Source organism: Tursiops truncatus, chromosome 10, assembly GCF_011762595.2.
Source record: "Tursiops truncatus isolate mTurTru1 chromosome 10, mTurTru1.mat.Y, whole genome shotgun sequence".
NCBI classification, from domain to species: Eukaryota; Metazoa; Chordata; class Mammalia; order Artiodactyla; family Delphinidae; genus Tursiops; species Tursiops truncatus.
The window spans coordinates 67,921,316-67,940,438 of NC_047043.1; the positions used below are offsets into that span (position 1 = coordinate 67,921,316).

Sequence of the window (19,123 nt, forward strand, 5' to 3'; positions counted from 1 at the left end):
ACTCAGCAAACTCGGTGCCCAACACCAGAATCCATGGTGCTAAACTCTGAAGCTCCTGGATGGAAGACACAATGCAGGCCAGGATCCATCGCAGGGACACAGATGTAGGATCGGGCCTCAGGATCTTCTTCAATAGCTTACTCTATGGTGTGACCTAATTAAAAATTCGGTTGATCCACAGGATTATTGGGTACTGGATTCTCTCCTCTTAAAGGCAGGAGATCACTCCTCTCTAAGAATAGTAATTATTATTTTCTAAAGTCTCTGAGACGATAGAATTACTGAAAATAAGGGAAGTTACATGATGTCATCGCAAAAGGTCTTAATTACTGTGGCATGCTATTGACTAACACCCACCTAGGAGCCCTCTTTAGCCCAAACGTATCACGATTTGGTTATCCACTGGCAGGAGCTTGCGAACACTCGTGGTTCCTTGGCTGGGTAGGTACCTGCACGAATTAGTTCTCCCTGGCACACCGTAGCCCTGAGAGAGGTGGCTATTGGGGGTAATGGGAGGGCACATCGTTCTAAGGCACAGTGAAGGCAACCCATGCCAAAGGCTAACTCAGAGAAGCCACGAGAAGGATGTTTCTTCCCAAAGTAGAGAAAGGTCGGGGGAGATCACAGGAATCCTGGATGGGGGAATAGCCCAGCTCCAGGAAAAGATGGTGTTGCCTGTCTGAGGGCAGGTTATCATCAAGTTCTACAACTTTTTGGTCTCAGGAACCTTTTATGCTCTTAAGAATTATCGAGGACCCTTATGTATCAATATTTACTACATTAGGAATTAAAGCAGAGATTTTTAAAACGCAGAATATGCAAGCACAAAGTTGCCGGAGAGATGAGATCCCCAAGGTTTATGCAGCCTTTGAAAAACCCCACTGTGCTCTCAGGAGAGGATGAGAGCGTACAAGGCCGAGAGCATCCTTGTCTTATTATGCAAAACACAATGACCTCTTGGACCCTTTAAGGTGTCTCAGAGGGCCCCAGGGTCCTTGGGCCACACTTTGAGAACTGCTGCTCTGGGGGATTGATCCCATATCCCCCCCTAAAGGAAAAGGGTGCTGGAGCCTTTTTCCAATCTCCTGCCCCTACCTTGAACTGTCCCCTAACTCCCAGGCCCGTCCCCAATCCCAGCCCACTCACCTATACATGGAGCTGCCTGGGCCCCCAGCGTCCAGCCCGCGTTCAGGCTGAGAGTTGTACCGCACATGCCATGTCTCACTGCCTGTGCTGATCTGGAGGAATGGTGGTGTGAATTCGTGTGTGAGAGAGAAGTGTCTGTAAGGATCTCAGCTCCTGAGAGTGGCACGGCGGAGACAAGGATATGCGCTGAGTGTAGGACCAGTTTTTGCGATACCTGGTGATCTCTGTCATTGCCGTGATACAAGAGTGCTGCTGAGTTAGTTGTAAGAAGCTCCACCTTGACTGAGTGACAGCCACAGTCATGTGGGGTCGCAGTCATGAGTGAGCGCATGGTGGGAACTGGATCCTGGCACTCTTCCCCGTAGACCCCAAAAGGTGGGGCGGCATGGTGTCATTGGAACAGCAGAACTGCGCGTCGCGATCCCTAGCTGAGCCATCACTCGTGTGGGCAGGTCACTTAACCAAATGGGAATCATCTTGGCTCTCCCCTCCCCGGCCCGCCCTCCCAAGATGTAGTGGGATAAAGTATGTTACGTTGCAGTGACAAAGATGCTAGCAGAATAGGTCTCGATTTGTGACTTCTGCTAAGCCCACATTTTAAGTAAAACTCTCTCTGTTATCAGGAAACTGGCAAGCATTTCTCCAATGCTGGTGTTAAAACTACAACCAAGAATTAAGGTGGAACTAAAACAGTTGGCTTTGTCAGATCAGAAGAAATGTCACAGATTGCTTTAGATAATTTTTTTTAAGTCGCAGGGAAATGTCATAGATCACTTTAGGTAATTTTTTTAAACTTCCCTTTATCTTTCAAAAGGAAGGTAACAAACTCCATGTACACAGCGGAGTGCCACCCCCAGGGTAACTTATATGGTAATGTTACAGCTGACTTTGCAGGGAGGGTGGGAATCACTGTGCGTGACTCACGGGGGGCGTGCCTTCCTCGTAATTCTAGCTCTTTATGTTTATATATAACTCGAGGACTGTTCATAACGGACGCAGAGGCCACACCATCACATCTTCCCTGGTGGAGAACAATGACAAAAGAAGGGGTGTGCCTGTGTGTGATGCGTGTGCATGTGGGGATGCAGGGGAGGTGGAATGGCTTATAGATAAACAGGTGTATGCTGTGAGAATTTAATCTCCAGTTCTTTGTGCCGAGGGAGCTAGTCTAAAATGATCCCTTCTAATTGGGTAGGGGCAGAAGCCTGCTAAAGGGTTAACCAGAACTCGCCTTTAACGAGATGACCGAGCAGGGCCAGCCTTGGCTGCGGGAGACCTGCCTGTGATAGAGACCCGGCTCTGCTCTTTGGCTGGAGCCTGAAAGCCTGGCACTCATACCCGAAGATGGATGGCCTGGCCCAGTCCCGACTGGAGACTCACATCTCTTATCTGCACTGTTACAGTGTAGGTTCAGGAGGGGTTCCGGGGCGTTTCTACGTGCTGAGAGCTGGCAGACGACCGGTGTGAGTGATGGCGCTAGCTTAGGGAGACAGGCAGTGAAAGCATTTCAGATGCACCAGGTAGGAAAAACTTAACCCTGAAAGTGGGCAAGAGAAAGGAAGGTAAATGAATGTTCCTACTTGAGGTTAAAATATCATACATTTATGCTATTGCTTCAGAAATATTTACAGAGATTTTATAGTTTGGGTTTTTTTTTTTTTTTTTGGTGACTTAATCATTCACTAGAGTAAATATCTATAAAATTCCAATTAAATGGTGTCTAAAATTTAAAGCAGCGGTCTACAGGCAAAGCGCCAACATTTCTTTTTTTAACAAAAATATTTATGAGAACATCTAGCATTTAAAAATCAACCAGAAACTAGGCTTGATTCTGTCTAATATTTTATATGATTGGACATCTTAAAACAAATCGATAATGTTTATATTTTATAGAAATTCTGTGTTTATTCAAAACCATAATTCTACTGTGATGTTAATGGAATGACTTTATATGGCTTTAATTGTGTTGGTTTAAATGCTAATGACCACATTTCAAATTAAAATAGTATTTTGCTGATAGGGGTAGACACAGATATGACATATGAAAGAATAGATAATTTTACTGATTGTAAAGTGTTTATTTCCAGAAAAAAATGTTCTTTTTTTTTTTTTTTAAGGGCTGTGGAAAAAAAGTCATTTTTTCAAGGGTTTAAGATAGATTTCTGCACTTTGGGAATTGGAACTTGTGCCTATGGAATTTTTGGAGCAGGCTAAGCTACCTTTTAGCTTGATATGTGTGTGCTAGAAAATTTTTCATTACCATGTTTTGTGATATGTAATAAATTCAGGGTGCTGTGCTTAAGCTTTGTTTCAATTCAAGTTTGGGAACATCTGTTTCCCTCATTCCCAACCCTGGCAGACACCCCTACTCCCCATAGTACCTCCCCCCTCCCTCCCCGTCTGTCCTTCCTCGGATCCCCTGTGAAAGAGTCCAGTCAGTCTCTGACTCTTAGGAGGTGTGTTCCTGCGTGGAGCAAAGCAAAATATAATCATGATTTCTGAGCCTCTGCTCTCCTGTCTGGGAAGAGTGATGCTTTCTCTCCTCCTTTGATGTCTCTTTAATAAATATGTTGTCCTTATTTGTCTTTGGACATGGCCTCTTGGGCCACCTCTCAATTTCCTCCATGATTTATGTTGCAAACAAATTCTCTGTCCTGTGTGTTTGTTCACTGCTCTCTCCTAATCTTGTGTATCATTGAAGACATGCTGGAGACAGTTTTTGGTTTTATTATGCAATTATGTCATATGTGTATTTCAGTGAAATGTCAACCCGTCAACAGAGGATGATGTTAAAAATTATCCAAATAAATAGTTTTCTATTTCTTCTAATCAGACCTAGTCCAGTCAGTTGAATGACAGTGAACAGGATTATCTGTTGTTATTTAAACAGTTTTCCTGGCCCACGCTGCCTTGGGACGTGGATTAAGGTACATAATTTACCTGGGGATGCTGACTCGGTGCACTGTCACCTGTGTGTGTTTTGTGGCAACGGAAGCAGGTGTCTCAAACCTGGTCTCTTGCTTGGGAGCCTCAGATATGTAACAGCTCTTTCTTTCCAGTGATCCAAAATCAGATGGTGAAACTCTGGCTTCGTTTATCTTCCCTTGATAACTGTGCCCTACAGAACACTGCCTGGATGAATTGCAGGCTGTTCAGTACGACTGGGCTCAACCTTGCTGCCCAGGCCTGCAGCTCTGCTGTGCAAGAGCTTTTCATCCACTTGGCATTAGAGTTGCCTTCCTGATGTTTCCCTGAGAATGGTGTGGGTCTGCCTCTAAGACAGATGATTTCCCAGGCTCAGATGTGCCGGAAGCGGGGTCCTGAGAGAGGAAAAGAGTGAGCGTGTGTGTGTGTGTGCGCACGTGTACATGTGTGTGCTTGTAGCTGTACGTGTGTGCACGTCTGAGTGCGTGTGTCTGCTGCCTGTGATCAGAGGGACAGGTGAGTGAGAGGCAGCCTCACTGCCCACACCACAAACTGTTCTGGCTTTGGCCCTGGGACACGTGTGTCCTTCCCCTGCGAGACCACAGCCTTCTTAGCCGGGAACCTTAAGGCTTTGACGCCAGGCAGCTCGTTCACCCCCACGGTTCATAAAATGGAAAGGTCTGGGGCTCCTGTATGCAAAGAATGGTTCAAACCAGACGCAGCCTGGTGTGCGACCTTTAAAAGGATCCTCTCGCAGGCTGAGGGCTGTTACGAACGAAGCCATTTTCACGAGAGCCTCTTGGGCGGTTCCATAGGACTGCAGAAGACCGGTCTGAGCGTTCCCACACTCGTGGGCTCGGTCCTGCCGGATCTGGCAAGATGGGGGCCACCCTCCCCTCCTCCCCTCCCCCCCACCCCCTCCACTGCCCGGCGTGTCTCAAACGTGGTCATCACGCTTTGTCTGTGCCCTGTACCACCCGCTGCCGGGGCTTGTGGAGGAAGGACAGGGAAGCGGTCCCCCCCCTCACACTGGGGGGTGTTAGCTGCGGGTGGAGACCCGCACAGCCAGGGCCTCAGATGTTCTCCACACCTTTAGTGGCTACTGAGGTGCAGACAGACGGCCGGCAGGTGAGGGGGTACCACCCGGGTACAGGACGGGTGACCTTAGACCGGGGACAGGGAGGGAATGCCTCTTTCCGATGCCAGTCTTTTTGTGTCCAAGGATAGAGTAACTGTACTCTCCCTATTAGCGTGCCATTTTTCTTCAAATTGTTGGTCAAAACATAATTTTCTCAGAGCCAGCAACCACCCCTCCCCCATAGGTAGTCCATAAGCATCTCGAATATTTCCCTAGAGAAATTTAAGTACAATGGGAGGGCTTCTCCCAGGCCCTGTCCCACTGGAACCCGGGGCCCAGGGTGAGGAAGGCCGGCCGTGAGGGCCTCGGGGAAATGCAGAACGTCCGTGAGGGGCCTAAGGGGTCACCTGGCAGGTCTGGCGCCGCCTCCAGAGGCTGGAGCCCCTTTCAGTGTGTTGTGGTCTTCAAGAGGATGACCCAACCATTGGCGAGTTCTCCACCTGAGCACAGGCTGCAGGCCCAGGTGCCAACAGATGGCCATGGAGCCTGGCCCTGCACGGCAGCCCAGGTCTGTGCGTGTCTGTCCATCGCGTTCTGGTCCTGAATGTGCTGGTGGCTGCAGTGTGTTGTGTCCTGCCCTCGTTCCCATGGCTTTGAAGCAGAACCAGTGGCCCAGTTGGCTGCCTGGTCTGCTGGCCCTCTGGCACCTGCACTAGGCTTCTCATCCTGGACACAGCCAGCGAGCGCTTGCCACCCTCCCTGTAAAACAGCCGCGCCGTGCTCCTCGCCCCGTCCGAGGCTCCGGGAGATGGCGCTCTGCGGGCCATCCTTCTGTAGACAGTCATTTAGACATGGGCCTGGGCTCTTGGCCATGGCAGACCCTAGTACTAGTAAGCAAGCGCTGTTCCCTGCGAGTGGGGGTGCTTGAAAAGGTGGTCACTGGCCTCAAGCATCCCAGCCCAGGACCATCTTGAACTCCTGACCACACCCTCCATCCCTGAGGCTGCAGGGACACCATCAGTTACATTCAAACAAGTGGTCAGTTCCCTGGACTGTCCTTTGGAGAAACCTTCCCCTCCCACAACTGAATCAGGCAGGAGCAAAGCCAGGACCCAGGCTGGGCCCAGGCCACCCGTGTTGTCTAACCTGTTTTGCCATTTTCATTGATCTAGGCGGGATTAAGGACACTGCACGACATTGGGCCAGAAATCCGGCGTGCTATCTCATGTGATTTGCAAGATGACGAGCCGGAGGAAACAAAAGGCGAAGAAGAAGAAGATGTGTTCAAAGTAATTATTCCACGCCTAGCTACACACTGGCCACTTGGAAATAGCGGGGCAGGAGTCCAGTTGGGGCAGTTAACGATCTGCCAAAGAGCCTGGAGGATGCACACCAGCCCCAGGGCCTAGAGGGGCTTGTGGACCGTGCCCTCCCCCCTGCAGACCCTCCCCGTTCAGCAGCACCCCTCCTAGGGCCAGGCCTGCTCCTTCCCAGAGCTTGCTCCTCTGCCCCACACTGGCCACTTCGGAGGAGCTCGGTCACGACCACTGGCCGGCGTGGATGAGCATCCTGGGTCCTCCTAGCAGCCGCTGGCCCTCCCCACCCCTCCTTCCCCGGGCCGGCTCTTTGATCTGCCAGCGGGCCCTCCACTTCCCAGCCCCCGGCCCAGAGACCTGCCTGCCGCCCAACCTCGGCCACTGGGGCTGCCGACAGCCCTGCTGGGCGAAAGTCAGCTCACCTTGGAGCAACCGGAAGAGTGCACTTGAATGACAGCCGAGCGCTTGCTCCCCAGCTCAGGAATCGGTAACCTTCCTCATTTCAGGGGGACCGGCTGGCACACACAGTCACCCTGGTCACTGAGACACTCAGACTGTTTCACAGGGATTCTATGGAGCTTACCTAGAATTTGTTTTTCATGTAGAAAAGAAATTACCTAACATAGCTAGCCTGCATCAAATATTTGTTAAATTACCTGGTGTTGTCTCCCATTATTTTGCAGAGAAATGGTGCCCTGCTTGGAAACCATGTCAATCATGTTAATAGTGATAGGAGAGATTCCCTTCAGCAGACCAATACCACCCACCGTCCCCTGCATGTCCAAAGGCCTTCAATTCCACCTGCAAGTGATACTGAGAAACCGCTGTTTCCTCCAGCAGGAAATTCGGTGTGTCATAACCATCATAACCATAATTCCATAGGAAAGCAAGTTCCCAGCTCAACAAATGCCAATCTCAATAATGCCAATATGTCCAAAGCTGCCCCTGGAAAACGGCCCAGCATTGGGAACCTTGAGCATGTGTCTGAAAATGGGCATCATTCCTTCCACAAGCATGGCCGTGAGCCTCAAAGAAGGTGCAGTATTAAAAGGTAACGTTTAAGATGTGTTTGCACTTGGTAATGTAGTGTCAGCCCAAGGCAGGTTTTTTCTCCCATCTCTGGCACAGGTGGGAGGCTCCCTGCGGGCATTGGTGTTAGGACCCGTGAGTGCCTCCAGGTCACAGCTTCTTCTGGAACTGGCCATGTGATGAACCCAAAGGATAAAGGGCCACCTGCCACCCTGCATCCTGCTCTACACGATGCCCCTTAACACAGGAGCAGCTGCAAACTCTATCTTCCCCGACTGTACCACATAATTCGGGACTGGCAGACTTTTCCTGTAAAGGGCCTGAGAGTAAATATTTTCGGGTTGGAGCCTCATACAGTCTCTGTTGTAGCTAGTCACCTCTGTTATCGTAGCAAGAGGCCAGCCATAAATCATATGTAAGCGTACAGGTGCAGCTGTGTCCCGATAAACCTTTATTTGTGGACACTGAAATGTGAACTTCATGCGCTCACGTGCGATGAAATATTTTTCTTCCTTTGATTTTGCTTCAGTTCTTTAAAAGAATAAAAACTCTTTGTAGCTTGTGGGCCATGCAAAAACAGGTGACGGCCTGTATTCAGCCCATGAACCATAGTTTGCCGACCCCTGCTCTAGGGAGTAGCTTGATATATTTGCTTTTTAAATTTTGCTAGAAATATTTAACTTTTATCTTCTCCCTCCCTCCCGTGTTATGCCTTTCCTGGATAGAACGCGCTATTATGAAACTTACATTAGGTATGTGCTCATTGCCTGTATTTATGTGTTAAATACTGTGTGTTCTAAGTGGGACCAGATGGCCCCTCTGAGTGCTGAGAGATGAGAAAGGCCAGGGAGCCAGCTAGCCTAGTGCAGGGCGTTACAGCCCAGGGCTGTGGACGCAGAGCTTTCAGATCCATATCTGCACAGACTGTGTTAACCACCCAAGGACCTAAGTTCACATGCGGCGCGCCCACAGCTATAGCCCCGCAGGCCTCAGTGTGGTGCTGGGAGAGCCCCTGGCCTGTGGAGCTGGGCAGTCGTGCTGCTGTCCGGGGTCAGGCCTCTTGTGGAGGCTTTGTAAAAGCGTGACCCCCCACCTCCTGAAGTCCAGGAGCCAGGCCTTCTCCTTTGTCTCCTGGGCAGCCCCCTACCCACGGGCAGTATACCCTGCTCCCTGTTTGTTGAACCCAGTTGGACTGTGGGTGGGACGGTCATGGTGTTGGGGACAGGGAGGACAGATGTCCTGGTTTAATGATCTCAAGTTAGAAGTTACTTGAGCTGGAGGAGGGTGGGAGAGAGTGAAGAGCTTGGAGGAAGCACAGTCCTCTGTTTGGAGAGCAGTGATGCCACAGAGCCTGGCCGGCTTCCCTGAGGGCCGAGGCCAGGACATCTGGGTTCCAGGGAGACATCACGACAGTCCTGGGGCAGGGCTGTCTTTGAAAACGTGGTGGACGTTGTCCGGGAGAGTCTCCCTCCCCTGGGACCCTGTACTCAAAAATCCTGTCACCTTTCCTGGGTCAGATGCTCCAGGCTCTGAGGGCACCTTGGGCCGGGGTAAGGAGGCCCAGGGATCCGAGCAGGTGGCCTGGGAGCCCATCACCGCAGGTCTCTAGGTCCATTTTCTTGCTCTACTCCCAAACTACATCTACTCTTTTGGTTCTCAGGCCTCTGGGGGTAGTGGTGTGGCACTAGCATCATCAAGGCACTGAGGGAGAAACCCCTTCCTGGTACGTGCGTGCGCACACACGTAGACACACGCACACAGCACCGTTGCCAGAGGCATTAACGATCCAGCCCCACTTGAGGCAGGAGCACCCAGGGAGACGCCAGAGCGCCTCGGGCAGGGCTGCCGTGGCCACCGCCGAGGCACCGCCGGAGGAGCGGTCTGCCGCCCGCCCAGCCGCTCAGGCCCTCTCTCCCAACTGCAGGGCTGACTCAGGAGACGAGCAGTTCCCAACTATTTGCCGGGAAGACCCAGAGATACACGGCTACTTCAGGGACCCCTGCTGCTTGGGGGAACAGGAGTACTTCAGCAGTGAGGAGTGCTACGAGGACGACAGCTCGCCCACCGGGAGCAGGTGAGGGCTCTGTGGCTCGGGACGACCTGAGGAGGCCTTGCTGTCTCCTGGCCCTGGGGCTGCGCCTGCCCACGAAGCCACGGGCCACCTGCTGCTGCCCTTGGGACTGTCCTGGGAAGCAAAGTGGGAGCACAGCCTCCAGGCCACAGGAGAAGTCAGGGCAGGAGAAGTAGGACTGGAGAGAGGCAGAGTGGAGGCTGTTTTTTCAGGCCTGTTGACTTATTTCCACCAGGGGCCCACCCGTGAGGCTTTAGTGTAGGCCCTAGAAATGAGAGCCTTTGCTGAACGCTGAGCGCTCTGGGCTGGGGGTTCTCGCCGTGTAGCGGCTCGCCAGCCCAGAGCTTGGTCGGTCTTAATGGACAGCACTCCCATCAGGAGGCCTCTCCTAGAGGTGAGGGGACAACAGGTCAGAGTGGCACCTCTCTAGGCTCCTGTCCTGAAGAAGGCAGGTATGAGGTTAAAGCGGACACTTTGCTTTAGGACAGGTAGCAGGCAGTGCAAGGGGACAAAGGCCACCTCCCACCCTCTTCTCTGTAACCTGCATCCCACTGGGACCGGTGGCCCATTGAAGTGGACGTGGTTCTGTGGTGAGGTCACTTCTGGCGTCTGAGATGTTGTTAAACGTCAGCCTCGTCCTTCAGGCCAGCCGCAGCCGGGCCTCCCTCACGCCGCTCTGCGCCACGGCCTTCCGCAGGCCTCCCTGGAAGCCTGATTTGCAGCCACTGGTTCTGAGCCAGCTGCATTCCGACTTTCCGTCTTCAGGGCCTTTGCTCACACCACGACCACCCCTTGGATGCCCTTTCCCCACCTGTGCTCAGCTAATCCCACCTTCCCTTCAAGGGCCTGCTCCTCCTCTGACTGGAATTGAAATGCCGCCCCCACCCCTGCCCCGAGAACCCACGGGGCCCCACCCTGAGCCCCTCTCTCTCAGCGCCCACCTTCGCCAGCCTGCGTTAGAATTCCATGGGCATGAGGTATTTGCTAAGCTCCCTGACCACGCTTCATGCATCTCCGTGTCCCAGGCGCCCCGCTCAGCACCTGGCCGAGGGCAGACCCTCGGGAAGAAGCGAGCAGGGGATAGTCAAGCTTGCAGGGCATCGGCAGTCCACACCTGACCGGGGCCTGAGGCTGCCCCAGGGAGGGAAAACACCAGCACCTCACTCATCGCAGGTCTGCCGTCCTGAACCTTCCTGTGGCAGCCCTTGCCCTCCAACTAGAATTTTCCGTGGAGCTGAGGGCTGCCTTGTTCTCCTGTGTCCAAGGCGGTGGGGAGAGGACTGTGACGTGGGCTTGTTAATTAGGCTCTCATGTGTCCCTTGCTCTCTCTTCTGGCCTTTTCGATCACCAGGCAGAGCTACAGCTGTGGCTACTATACCCGATACCCAGGCAGCAGCTTGGACTTCGAGCGGCCTCGAGGCTACCATCACCCCCAAAGCTTCTCGGAGGATGACGACTCACCTGTTTGCTATGATTCCCGGAGGTCTCCAAGGAGACGCCTGCTCCCTCCCACCCCAACATGTGAGGCCAGATTTTTTGTTTGGGAGCAAGGCTCACAGAGACCAGTGTGCCTCTCCCCCTGCCCCAGCCCGGGGGTGGTGACGGACGTGGTCCTGCCATGGTGGGGGCCTCCAGTCCTCGAGACCAGCCCCCTAGTTGGAGATGCTGTTGGCTTTCTTTCTCATCTGTGTGCCACGTGGTAGGGCTTAAAGCGCTTCCTGCTGAGAACAGACAGAGACAGTGTGAGGCCCCACAGTTGCACGGTATGTTGCACCTGATGAGGGATTTCTGTGCGCCTCATCACTGCCTTTGAGCTTGGGATCTGCCCTGACAGGTAGGCGAGACATGCACCATGGTAGTGTTAAGCCCGCTCCCTAGATGGGGCCGTGACCCCTTAGAGGGCGGAGGATGGGCCCACGCACAGAGTGGACTTGAGCCCAGGCCTCTGCCCAAGGCCCACGCCTCTGAGGAGCACCTGGGGGTTCCTGGTATCCATCCTTCCTCCTCTCCCCCACCTTTGCCTTGGTCTGCCAGTGCTCCCTGCTCATGGTAGGTTGTGGCCTTGGTGGTGACCTCTAGGGTAGGCTCCTCATCCTGGGGCCAAGGAATCCCGTCCTGCAGAGAAGGGGCAGGGGCTGGCTGCTCCCTGACCTGGTTTTCGTGGGCAGCTGGCATCAATGGTGCCACCAGGAGATCTGGGTCACCCCCAGTGAGGAACTTGAGCTGGGGAAGGAAACAGAGCAGTGGCCCCTGCCAGTTCCTGGCTGGGTAGTTTGATTTTGGACACGTGGACATTTTGATGCTGGTTAAAGAATGTCCACTTCTGGCGTTTCTGAAGAATGAGGCATATTTTGGGGTGGGACTCTAATCAGTAACCAAAAATAACCAAGACACAGCGGCTCTGAGTCTGCCATCTAGTGCACAGTAACAAGTGCAGTTGGGTGGTGCCCAGGTCCTATCTCTCTCCAGCTGTCATAGCCCTGCTGGGAAGTGTAATCAGACCCATTTCCATGGTTAATATTTAATTTCACAGCCCCAAACAGAAGCTGCTAAAGAGAGCAGCTCAGGGGTCCATCAGTACCAGGTGACGCACATGCAGGCGAGGCTGGACAGAGGCCCCTGGCCCTGTGAGTTCCACTGCCCTCCTGTGACCCCCCTTTCTCCCTTTGGTGGCCATGATAATCACCATTCGTGGGCACCGCCTCTGTGAATCAAGGACCCTGAGCGGGCAAGAGTGGCTGCCCTCTTTATTTTTAAGGGTGAATAAATTAAACGCATCTTATTTGCTTTGCTGCCCATCCATTCAGACCTCAGGCAGGGAGACCACGGAGCCCCTGTGTTCTCAGCCACAGCGGGATTACTTCCCCCATTAGAGACGGTGGTGCAGAGCAAAAGAGAGGATCCACTTTCAAAACTGAAAGGTGCTACCTGAATGACAGCAGGGGTAGTTTTCCTTTCCTGGCTCCATCCTCTGGCACCACCATCTGACCCTAGGAGGGTCCGAGAGGTGGTGCTGACCAGGGAGGCCCGTCCTCCTCTTAGAACACTTAAGTTCGGTCCCGCGTGGCGCGTGGAGGGAAGGCTGTCTGATGCGGATGGCAGGTGCCTGTGTCCCATGTTGGCAACTGGACGAGGAGGCCCAGCAGGCCCCACGGTGTGCGTCGGGCCCGCGAAACAGGGCTCGTCGTCTGTCTGGTCCCTCCCTGGTGGGCAGTGGCCGGCAAGGGCTCGGTCTGGTCTCCGTGTGCTTTTGGAGCCTGGACCCCAGAGAACGGGCTCTGCGGCTTCGTGTGCAGTCCCAGGATGCCGGGGGCCTCCCCACGCAGGTCCCTGCAGTTTTCCAGTGCAGGAATTAGGGGAGTGTGGAGTGTTGCGGGGCATAAGAAATGCCCCGTGAGCTTAGAAAGCAGAGTTCAAGAAAGGACTGTTGAGGTGACCCAGCGCTGCCTCGCAGGCCACCCGTAAGGCTGCCGAGGCAGCTCCAGGGCGGCAGCGCCTGAGGGGAGGTGTCCTGGGGAGGCCTCTGGCCTGTGCTCAGGGCCCAGAACTCAGACTGATCTCCCGGGCCTGGTGCCCCGTGAAGCCACAAGTTCTGGGTCATCTTGTCATCACTCGACCTGTTTATAAGCCTCTATTCAAAGTGGCTGTTAACAGGGCAGCCAACCGCATTTTTTAAAGTTCAAGGTATCCTTTCTTGTTTGTTCTGTCTTCAGGGCTAGGGAAGCTGGGTCTTTCCCCACAAAAGGATCTGCTTATTACCTGGTTGAGCTATTAGGGCAGGTAGCAAACAGAATTGTAAACATAACACAGGAGCACCGGCAGGATGCTCCAGCCCCCAGAGACACTCAGGATGTCTGGAAGGTGAGAACGGGGCAGTCAGCAAGCGTCTCTGGGATTCTAGAATGACGTTGTGTACTCGACCCGGAATGCTGTGTCCCCACCACGTGCAGGGACAGGGGCCTAGGGTCAGAACAGCCACCCTGTGGCTGCCTCTGGCTGCTTCTAGCTGCTCCCCCTGAGATCAGGTGTGGCAGGGAGGAGAAATTGACTTGCTCTTTTGAAAACATCCCTTAGTCGGGCTGCTTCTTCCTCCCTCCCAAAGTTCTGAGACACCGCCCCCCGCCCCCCACCCCGGTGCCCAATGCTTTTTCTTGGGTGCCTTGCTTGCTTCCTCCTGGGCCCCCTGCTGAATGTCCAGGGGGCTGCCCTGACCCCAGAGCCCCGGGGCCCTGACTGCCGGTTTCACAGCTGCACGGTGTGCTTTAACTTCTCAGCCCCCCGGAGATCCTCCTTCAACTTCGAGTGCCTGCGCCGGCACAGCAGCCAGGAGGAGTTCCTGCCATCCCCCGCCTTCCCCCACCGCACGGCCCTGCCTCTGCACCTGATGCAGCAACAGGTGAGCCGGCACACCTGGCCCAGCCCCCAGGGCCGATGGGCACGCTGTCCCCCTTGGCTGCCAGCCCTGGAGGGAAGGGGGACCCTTCACAAACACTCTGGTTCAGTCCTGTGGCCACCTTGCCAAATAGAAACTATCATGAACCCTGTCCTACGGACGAGCAAGCATCACAGAGGGAAGGTGACATCCCTGAGCTCACACAGGAGCTGAGCGGCCGAGCTGGCATTTGAGTCCCAGGCTGCCAGCTTCCAGAGCCGGGCTCTCAGCCTAGCTGCACACACCCGTCCTCGGCACTGAAGGCAGGGCCTGGGACAAGCCACACTGCAGGGAGTGGCAGCGGCTTTACTGACCCTGAACGATCGGTGCTGCCCTTGGCTCTGAGAGCTTGTCCCGTCATTTACGGAGCCCTCTGGGGGCCAGGCCCTGGGGTCACGAGGGTGTGTGAGCCTCCGACCTGCCTGCAAGGGGGGTGTAGTCCAGGGAGACCGGCCCGTCAGGGCGGCCGGACAGGAGGGTGCCCAGGGACTGGAGGGCCTGTGGGGCTTTGCCTCCAGGACAAGGATATGGTACTTTGTCTTCCTGAAAAGAGCACATCAGAGCTGCTGTTCGTGTGTGTGTGTGTGTGTGTGCGTGCGTGCGTGCGTGCATGCGTGTGTGTGTGTCTGGGTCAGGTGGGAGCACACACGGTATGGTATGCTTCTTACCCTGAGGATCCATTTCAGAGTCTCTGTTCAGGTCTGCCAACCTTTTGCCTTTCTGTCTTCCTTTTTTTAAAAAAATTATCTATTTATTTGGCTGTGCTGGGTCATAGTTGCAGCATGCAGGATCTTAGTTGCGGCAGGCGGGATCTAGTTCCCTGACCAGGGATCGAACCCGGGCCCCCTGCGTTTGGAACGCAGAGTCTTAACCACTGGACCACCAACGAAGTCTGCTGCCTTCCATTTTTTATGTTAAGTTTTGTGTGCTGCTTTGTCGTGGACGGAGGACAAACCTCTGGAAGGCCCTGGCCATCACATGCCACACACCGAGTAGGCATGGAGGTCTTCGTGGGCTTGTGCGTGACAGTGCCCTGTCCCCTGCTGCCCCGCCCTGCCTCCCCCAGGCGGTCCTGGCTTCCGACTTGGCCACAGGCCTGTGCTGTTCATAAACCCAGCCTCACCGTCCCCCTCTGCAGAGTGGGATGCCAGGGCAGACCTGCCATGGCGTCTCTGGAGGTGGAAGAAGCAGGCTTGTGCCTACCTGGTGCTTCTGAGCAGAGTGCTGGCCGCGGGATGAGTTGCCCTAAAGAGAACCAGCCTGTTTCCCTACGAGCGCTGGGCACAGTCAGCTTGCCCTGAATGCACTTCCCTATTCAAACCCGGAGTGAACCGGGTGGCATGTTCATACCCCACAGCTTGTGCGTCTTCCCTGTTTCTTCATGCTTCTAAGCTGTTTCACCAACAACTGATTCCTACCTGGGAAGAGTCACAGGAAATATGCATGTGGGGGAAAAGAAAACATGGTCTGCTAGAAAGCCAAGTTTTTACGGCCAATTCATTGAATTACTCAGTGTGCTGTGTCCTTCTGAAGCCCCTGTAAAATAGCGCCTCCAGCCTGGTCTGTTTTTTGTTGTTGTTGTTTTGTTTTTGCGGTACGCGGGCCTCTCGCTGTTGTGGCCTCTCCCGTTGCGGAGCACAGGCTCCGGACGCGCAGGCTCAGCGGCCACGGCTCACGGGCCCAGCCGCTCTGCGGCATGTGGGATCCTCCTGGACCGGGGCACGAACCCGTCCGTGTCCCCTGCGTCGGCAGGCGGACTCTCAACCACTGCGCCACCCGGGAAGCCCCAGCCTGGTCTGTTCTGAGGGGGCCCGAGGCCGGGACCTCTGAGGACCTCTGGTCTCCCCACTTCCTCTTTCTCCTCAGATCATGGCAGTCGCCGGCCTAGATTCCAGTAAAGCCCAGAAGTACTCGCCGAGCCACTCCACCAGGTCGTGGGCCACCCCGCCAGCGACCCCGTCGTACAGGGACTGGACGCCGTGCTACACCCCACTGATCCAGGTCGAGCGGTCGGAGGCCCCGGACCAGGTCAACGGCAGCCTACCGTCCCTGCACCGCAGCTCGTGGTACACGGACGAGCCCGGCGTCTCCTATCGGACGTTCACACCAGCCAGCCTGACTGTCCCCAGCAGCTTCCACAACAAAAACAGCGACAAGCAGAGGAGCGCAGACAGCTTGGTGGAGGCGGTGAGTGTGGCCACGGAGTCTGCATGGGAGGGCGGAACTGGGGAGAACCGCGCACAACAGCAACGGGTGGTGGTTCTGAGGGCAGGTGGGCTCCGGAGCCCGGATGCCTGGCTTCTGAACCTGGACACCGCCCACTTCTTAGCAGCCAGGATGGTACTTAAAGCATGAATATAAAAACAGCACCCCTGCGGGTTTCATCAGCTAGCTGTACCTAGGACTGTGTGCGCTGTTCCTGCAAATTCGACTAGCTTACGCTGAGACATCTGTCCCCGGTGGGTTGCACTCTTGTTGGGCCACGTGCAGTGTTTGAGGTCCTTCAGATCTTCCAAGCCATTCACCTTCCCTCTTAGTTACCACGTATGGGGGCTAGCAGACATGATTGGCCGAGTCCCCAGAGCACATCATACAGTCACTGCTTGAGGTGCTTTTTCTGTCCTTTTGCATTCGTGCCACTGATCCTCTTTCCTGTACAGGTTCTGATATCCGAAGGCTTAGGACGGTATGCGAGGGACCCAAAATTTGTGTCAGCGACAAAACACGAAATCGCCGATGCCTGTGACCTAACCATCGACGAGATGGAGAGTGCAGCCAGCAACCTGCTGAACGGGAACATGCATCCCCGGGCCAACGGGGACGTGGGGCCCGTCTCACGCCGGCAGGACTACGAGCTCCAGGACTTCGGGCCCGGCTACAGCGACGAGGAGCCAGACCTCGGGAGGGATGAGGAGGACCTGGCGGATGAAATGATTTGCATCACCACCCTGTAGCCCCCAGGGAGCGGCCGACTGGCTCTGGCCTCAGGTGGGGCGCCGAGGGCCAGGGGAAAAGTGCCTCGTAGTTAGGAAAATATAGGCACCAGTGTGGAGTCCCTATTCAATTTAGACTTTCGTACAAGTGATGTCATGCCTCAAGGAAGCCATAAATCTGGTAGGGGACAGCTGCACCCACACACTCAGCCCCAGCTGTGGGCAAGGGCAGGTCCAGCCCTCCTGGAGAGGACCAGCGAGGAGGGCGGACAAGCCCTGCCCGCTTGTCCAGAGCGCTGGCCCGCCACCCGCGGGCATGAGGGGAAGGTTTAAAGGTGATGACGATCACCTTACCTATGTCATTACCTCAGCCATCGGTCTAGCATATCAGACGTTCACTGGGCCCAGCGTATCCATTTTTAAACCTTTTCCCCCCAAAACACACTGCTTCCTGATTCCTGTTCGGCTCTTCTGAAATACAGTGTGTAAGTCAGGACCTACCTACCAGCCGTCATCCTGAGAGGGGAACGGGACCCTGTAAACGGGGTTTTCTGTGACGTGACGCCAGTTTACAGGAGAGAGCATCACTCTGACGGTTGGTTTCTGACTGTCAGGCAAAGGGCAACTGTAAACTGGAATAATAATGCACTCGCAACCAGGTAAACTTAGATACGCTAGTTTGTTTAAAAATTCTAGATTTACTGTATATGACTTGTAATATACTATAATTTGTATTTGTAAAGAGATGGTCTATATTTTGTAATTATTGTACCGTATTTGAAATGCAGCAATATCCACGGGTCCTAATAATTGTAGTTCCCCACTCAAATCTGGAAACTATCAGTATTTTTACTCGGGCTATACAGAAGTAGAAGAAATAGAGCCAATTCTCATCTATCCAGTGGAAATCTTTTGGGGGTAAAATTTTAAGTTCAAAAGAACTTGGCACTACAGAGATTTTTCTAAACTATTTTGAGTCACTATAAATCTGTCTTTACACAAGAGGTACCAGATGACTATTTGCAGTCTTTTTTGGGGCAGGGGTTCTATGATTTGATGTTGCACCTTCTGATCCACCATGGGTTGCAGCTGTCTTTTGTTTTGCTTTAGTAACTCTCCGATGAGCACACTGCAGCCTAGGTCGAGCTGGTTACTCTGACCCGGTGGCATTCATAGTTGTGGTTTTCTCAGCTGCCCCCACAGGACATTTCCGGCGCAGAAATAATCGCACAGGTGAATGAAGTCCTTCTGCTGTTGTCCCCTGGGGACTGGTAAGGCTGCTTGTCTTAGGGAAGAAATAAGGAGTGCTGGGGACAGAGGGGGCAAAGGATGATCTATAGGACTAGACGTCGGGCTCTGTACAAATCGTATTGTTGCCTTTTTAAGAAACATTGCTGTACTGTGTGTTCTCTTTGAGGGCTTTTATATGCAACTGAATGAGGGCTGACGTTTTCATTAGAACGCACTCACACTCCAATTGTACTTCTCGATGAAAACCCACGTTTGGATCATTAGACCCATCAAGGCTTCCTTTTCTGTTCACAGAATTATGCCGACTTTGTCAAGTTACCTTGGCAGGGATTCCCTGCCGTCAAAAAGACTGGTAGCGATTTTGGGTTCAAAGTTTTTAAATATTACGTAATCTGTTAATTTTTTTTTTTTTTTTTTGTAAATAACACTTTGTTATGAAGACCTTACAAACCTCTTCTTAAGACATTCTTACTCCAGATCCAGGCAAAAACACTTCAAGGTTTGTAAATGACTATTTCCTGACGTAAATTCTTTTTTATTAAAATGCAAAATGATCTTCAGAATAAAACTGTGTTAATAATTTTATTGTACTTGGGAGCCCTCCTCGCAAAGAGCTGGTGTTGGCCAGTGAGAGCTTCGGGGGGGCAGGTGCTCTGTGAGGGCACTTCTGCAATTATGTAGATGTTTTTCTCATCCTCTTGGCACCTTCTCCTTTTTCCTTATCCTCATGCCGATGGTAACGTAAGTCCAGCCGCAGAGAGCACTGTTTCTCCTAAAGGGCTAACCCACTATCACCGTCATCTCAGACTCTGTGTCTCTCCACCGAGCATTGGTCTTTCTTACCGTGTGGCCTGGCTTACCATCATCAGTCCAAAACTGCCATAACAGGACTGAGTTTTCTGGTATAGTCGGTGATCTTTTCTAGTCGGCACTTAACTGGCA

At 53.4% G+C, this 19,123-nt stretch overlaps 1 protein-coding gene and 1 non-coding gene across 2 annotated transcripts in view; one reads left to right on the forward strand and one right to left on the reverse strand.

The window, feature by feature from the left end:
* Nucleotides 1–18,967, forward strand: part of CACNA1D (calcium voltage-gated channel subunit alpha1 D) — a 292,715-nt gene extending 273,748 nt beyond the window's left edge. The window contains exons 31-37 of the mRNA XM_073787812.1: nucleotides 6,322–6,438; nucleotides 7,149–7,516; nucleotides 9,419–9,568; nucleotides 10,917–11,086; nucleotides 13,840–13,961; nucleotides 15,864–16,184; nucleotides 16,658–18,967. Of these exons, the coding sequence (XP_073643913.1) occupies nucleotides 6,322–6,438; nucleotides 7,149–7,516; nucleotides 9,419–9,568; nucleotides 10,917–11,086; nucleotides 13,840–13,961; nucleotides 15,864–16,184; nucleotides 16,658–16,951 (1,542 nt within the window). The 3' untranslated portion in view covers nucleotides 16,952–18,967. The remainder of the gene's footprint in view (nucleotides 1–6,321; nucleotides 6,439–7,148; nucleotides 7,517–9,418; nucleotides 9,569–10,916; nucleotides 11,087–13,839; nucleotides 13,962–15,863; nucleotides 16,185–16,657) is intronic.
* On the reverse strand, nucleotides 14,814–14,886 carry TRNAW-CCA (transfer RNA tryptophan (anticodon CCA)). Its single transcript has one exon. It is a non-coding gene; the product is annotated as a tRNA-Trp (tRNA).
* Nucleotides 18,968–19,123: the final 156 nt, after the last annotated feature.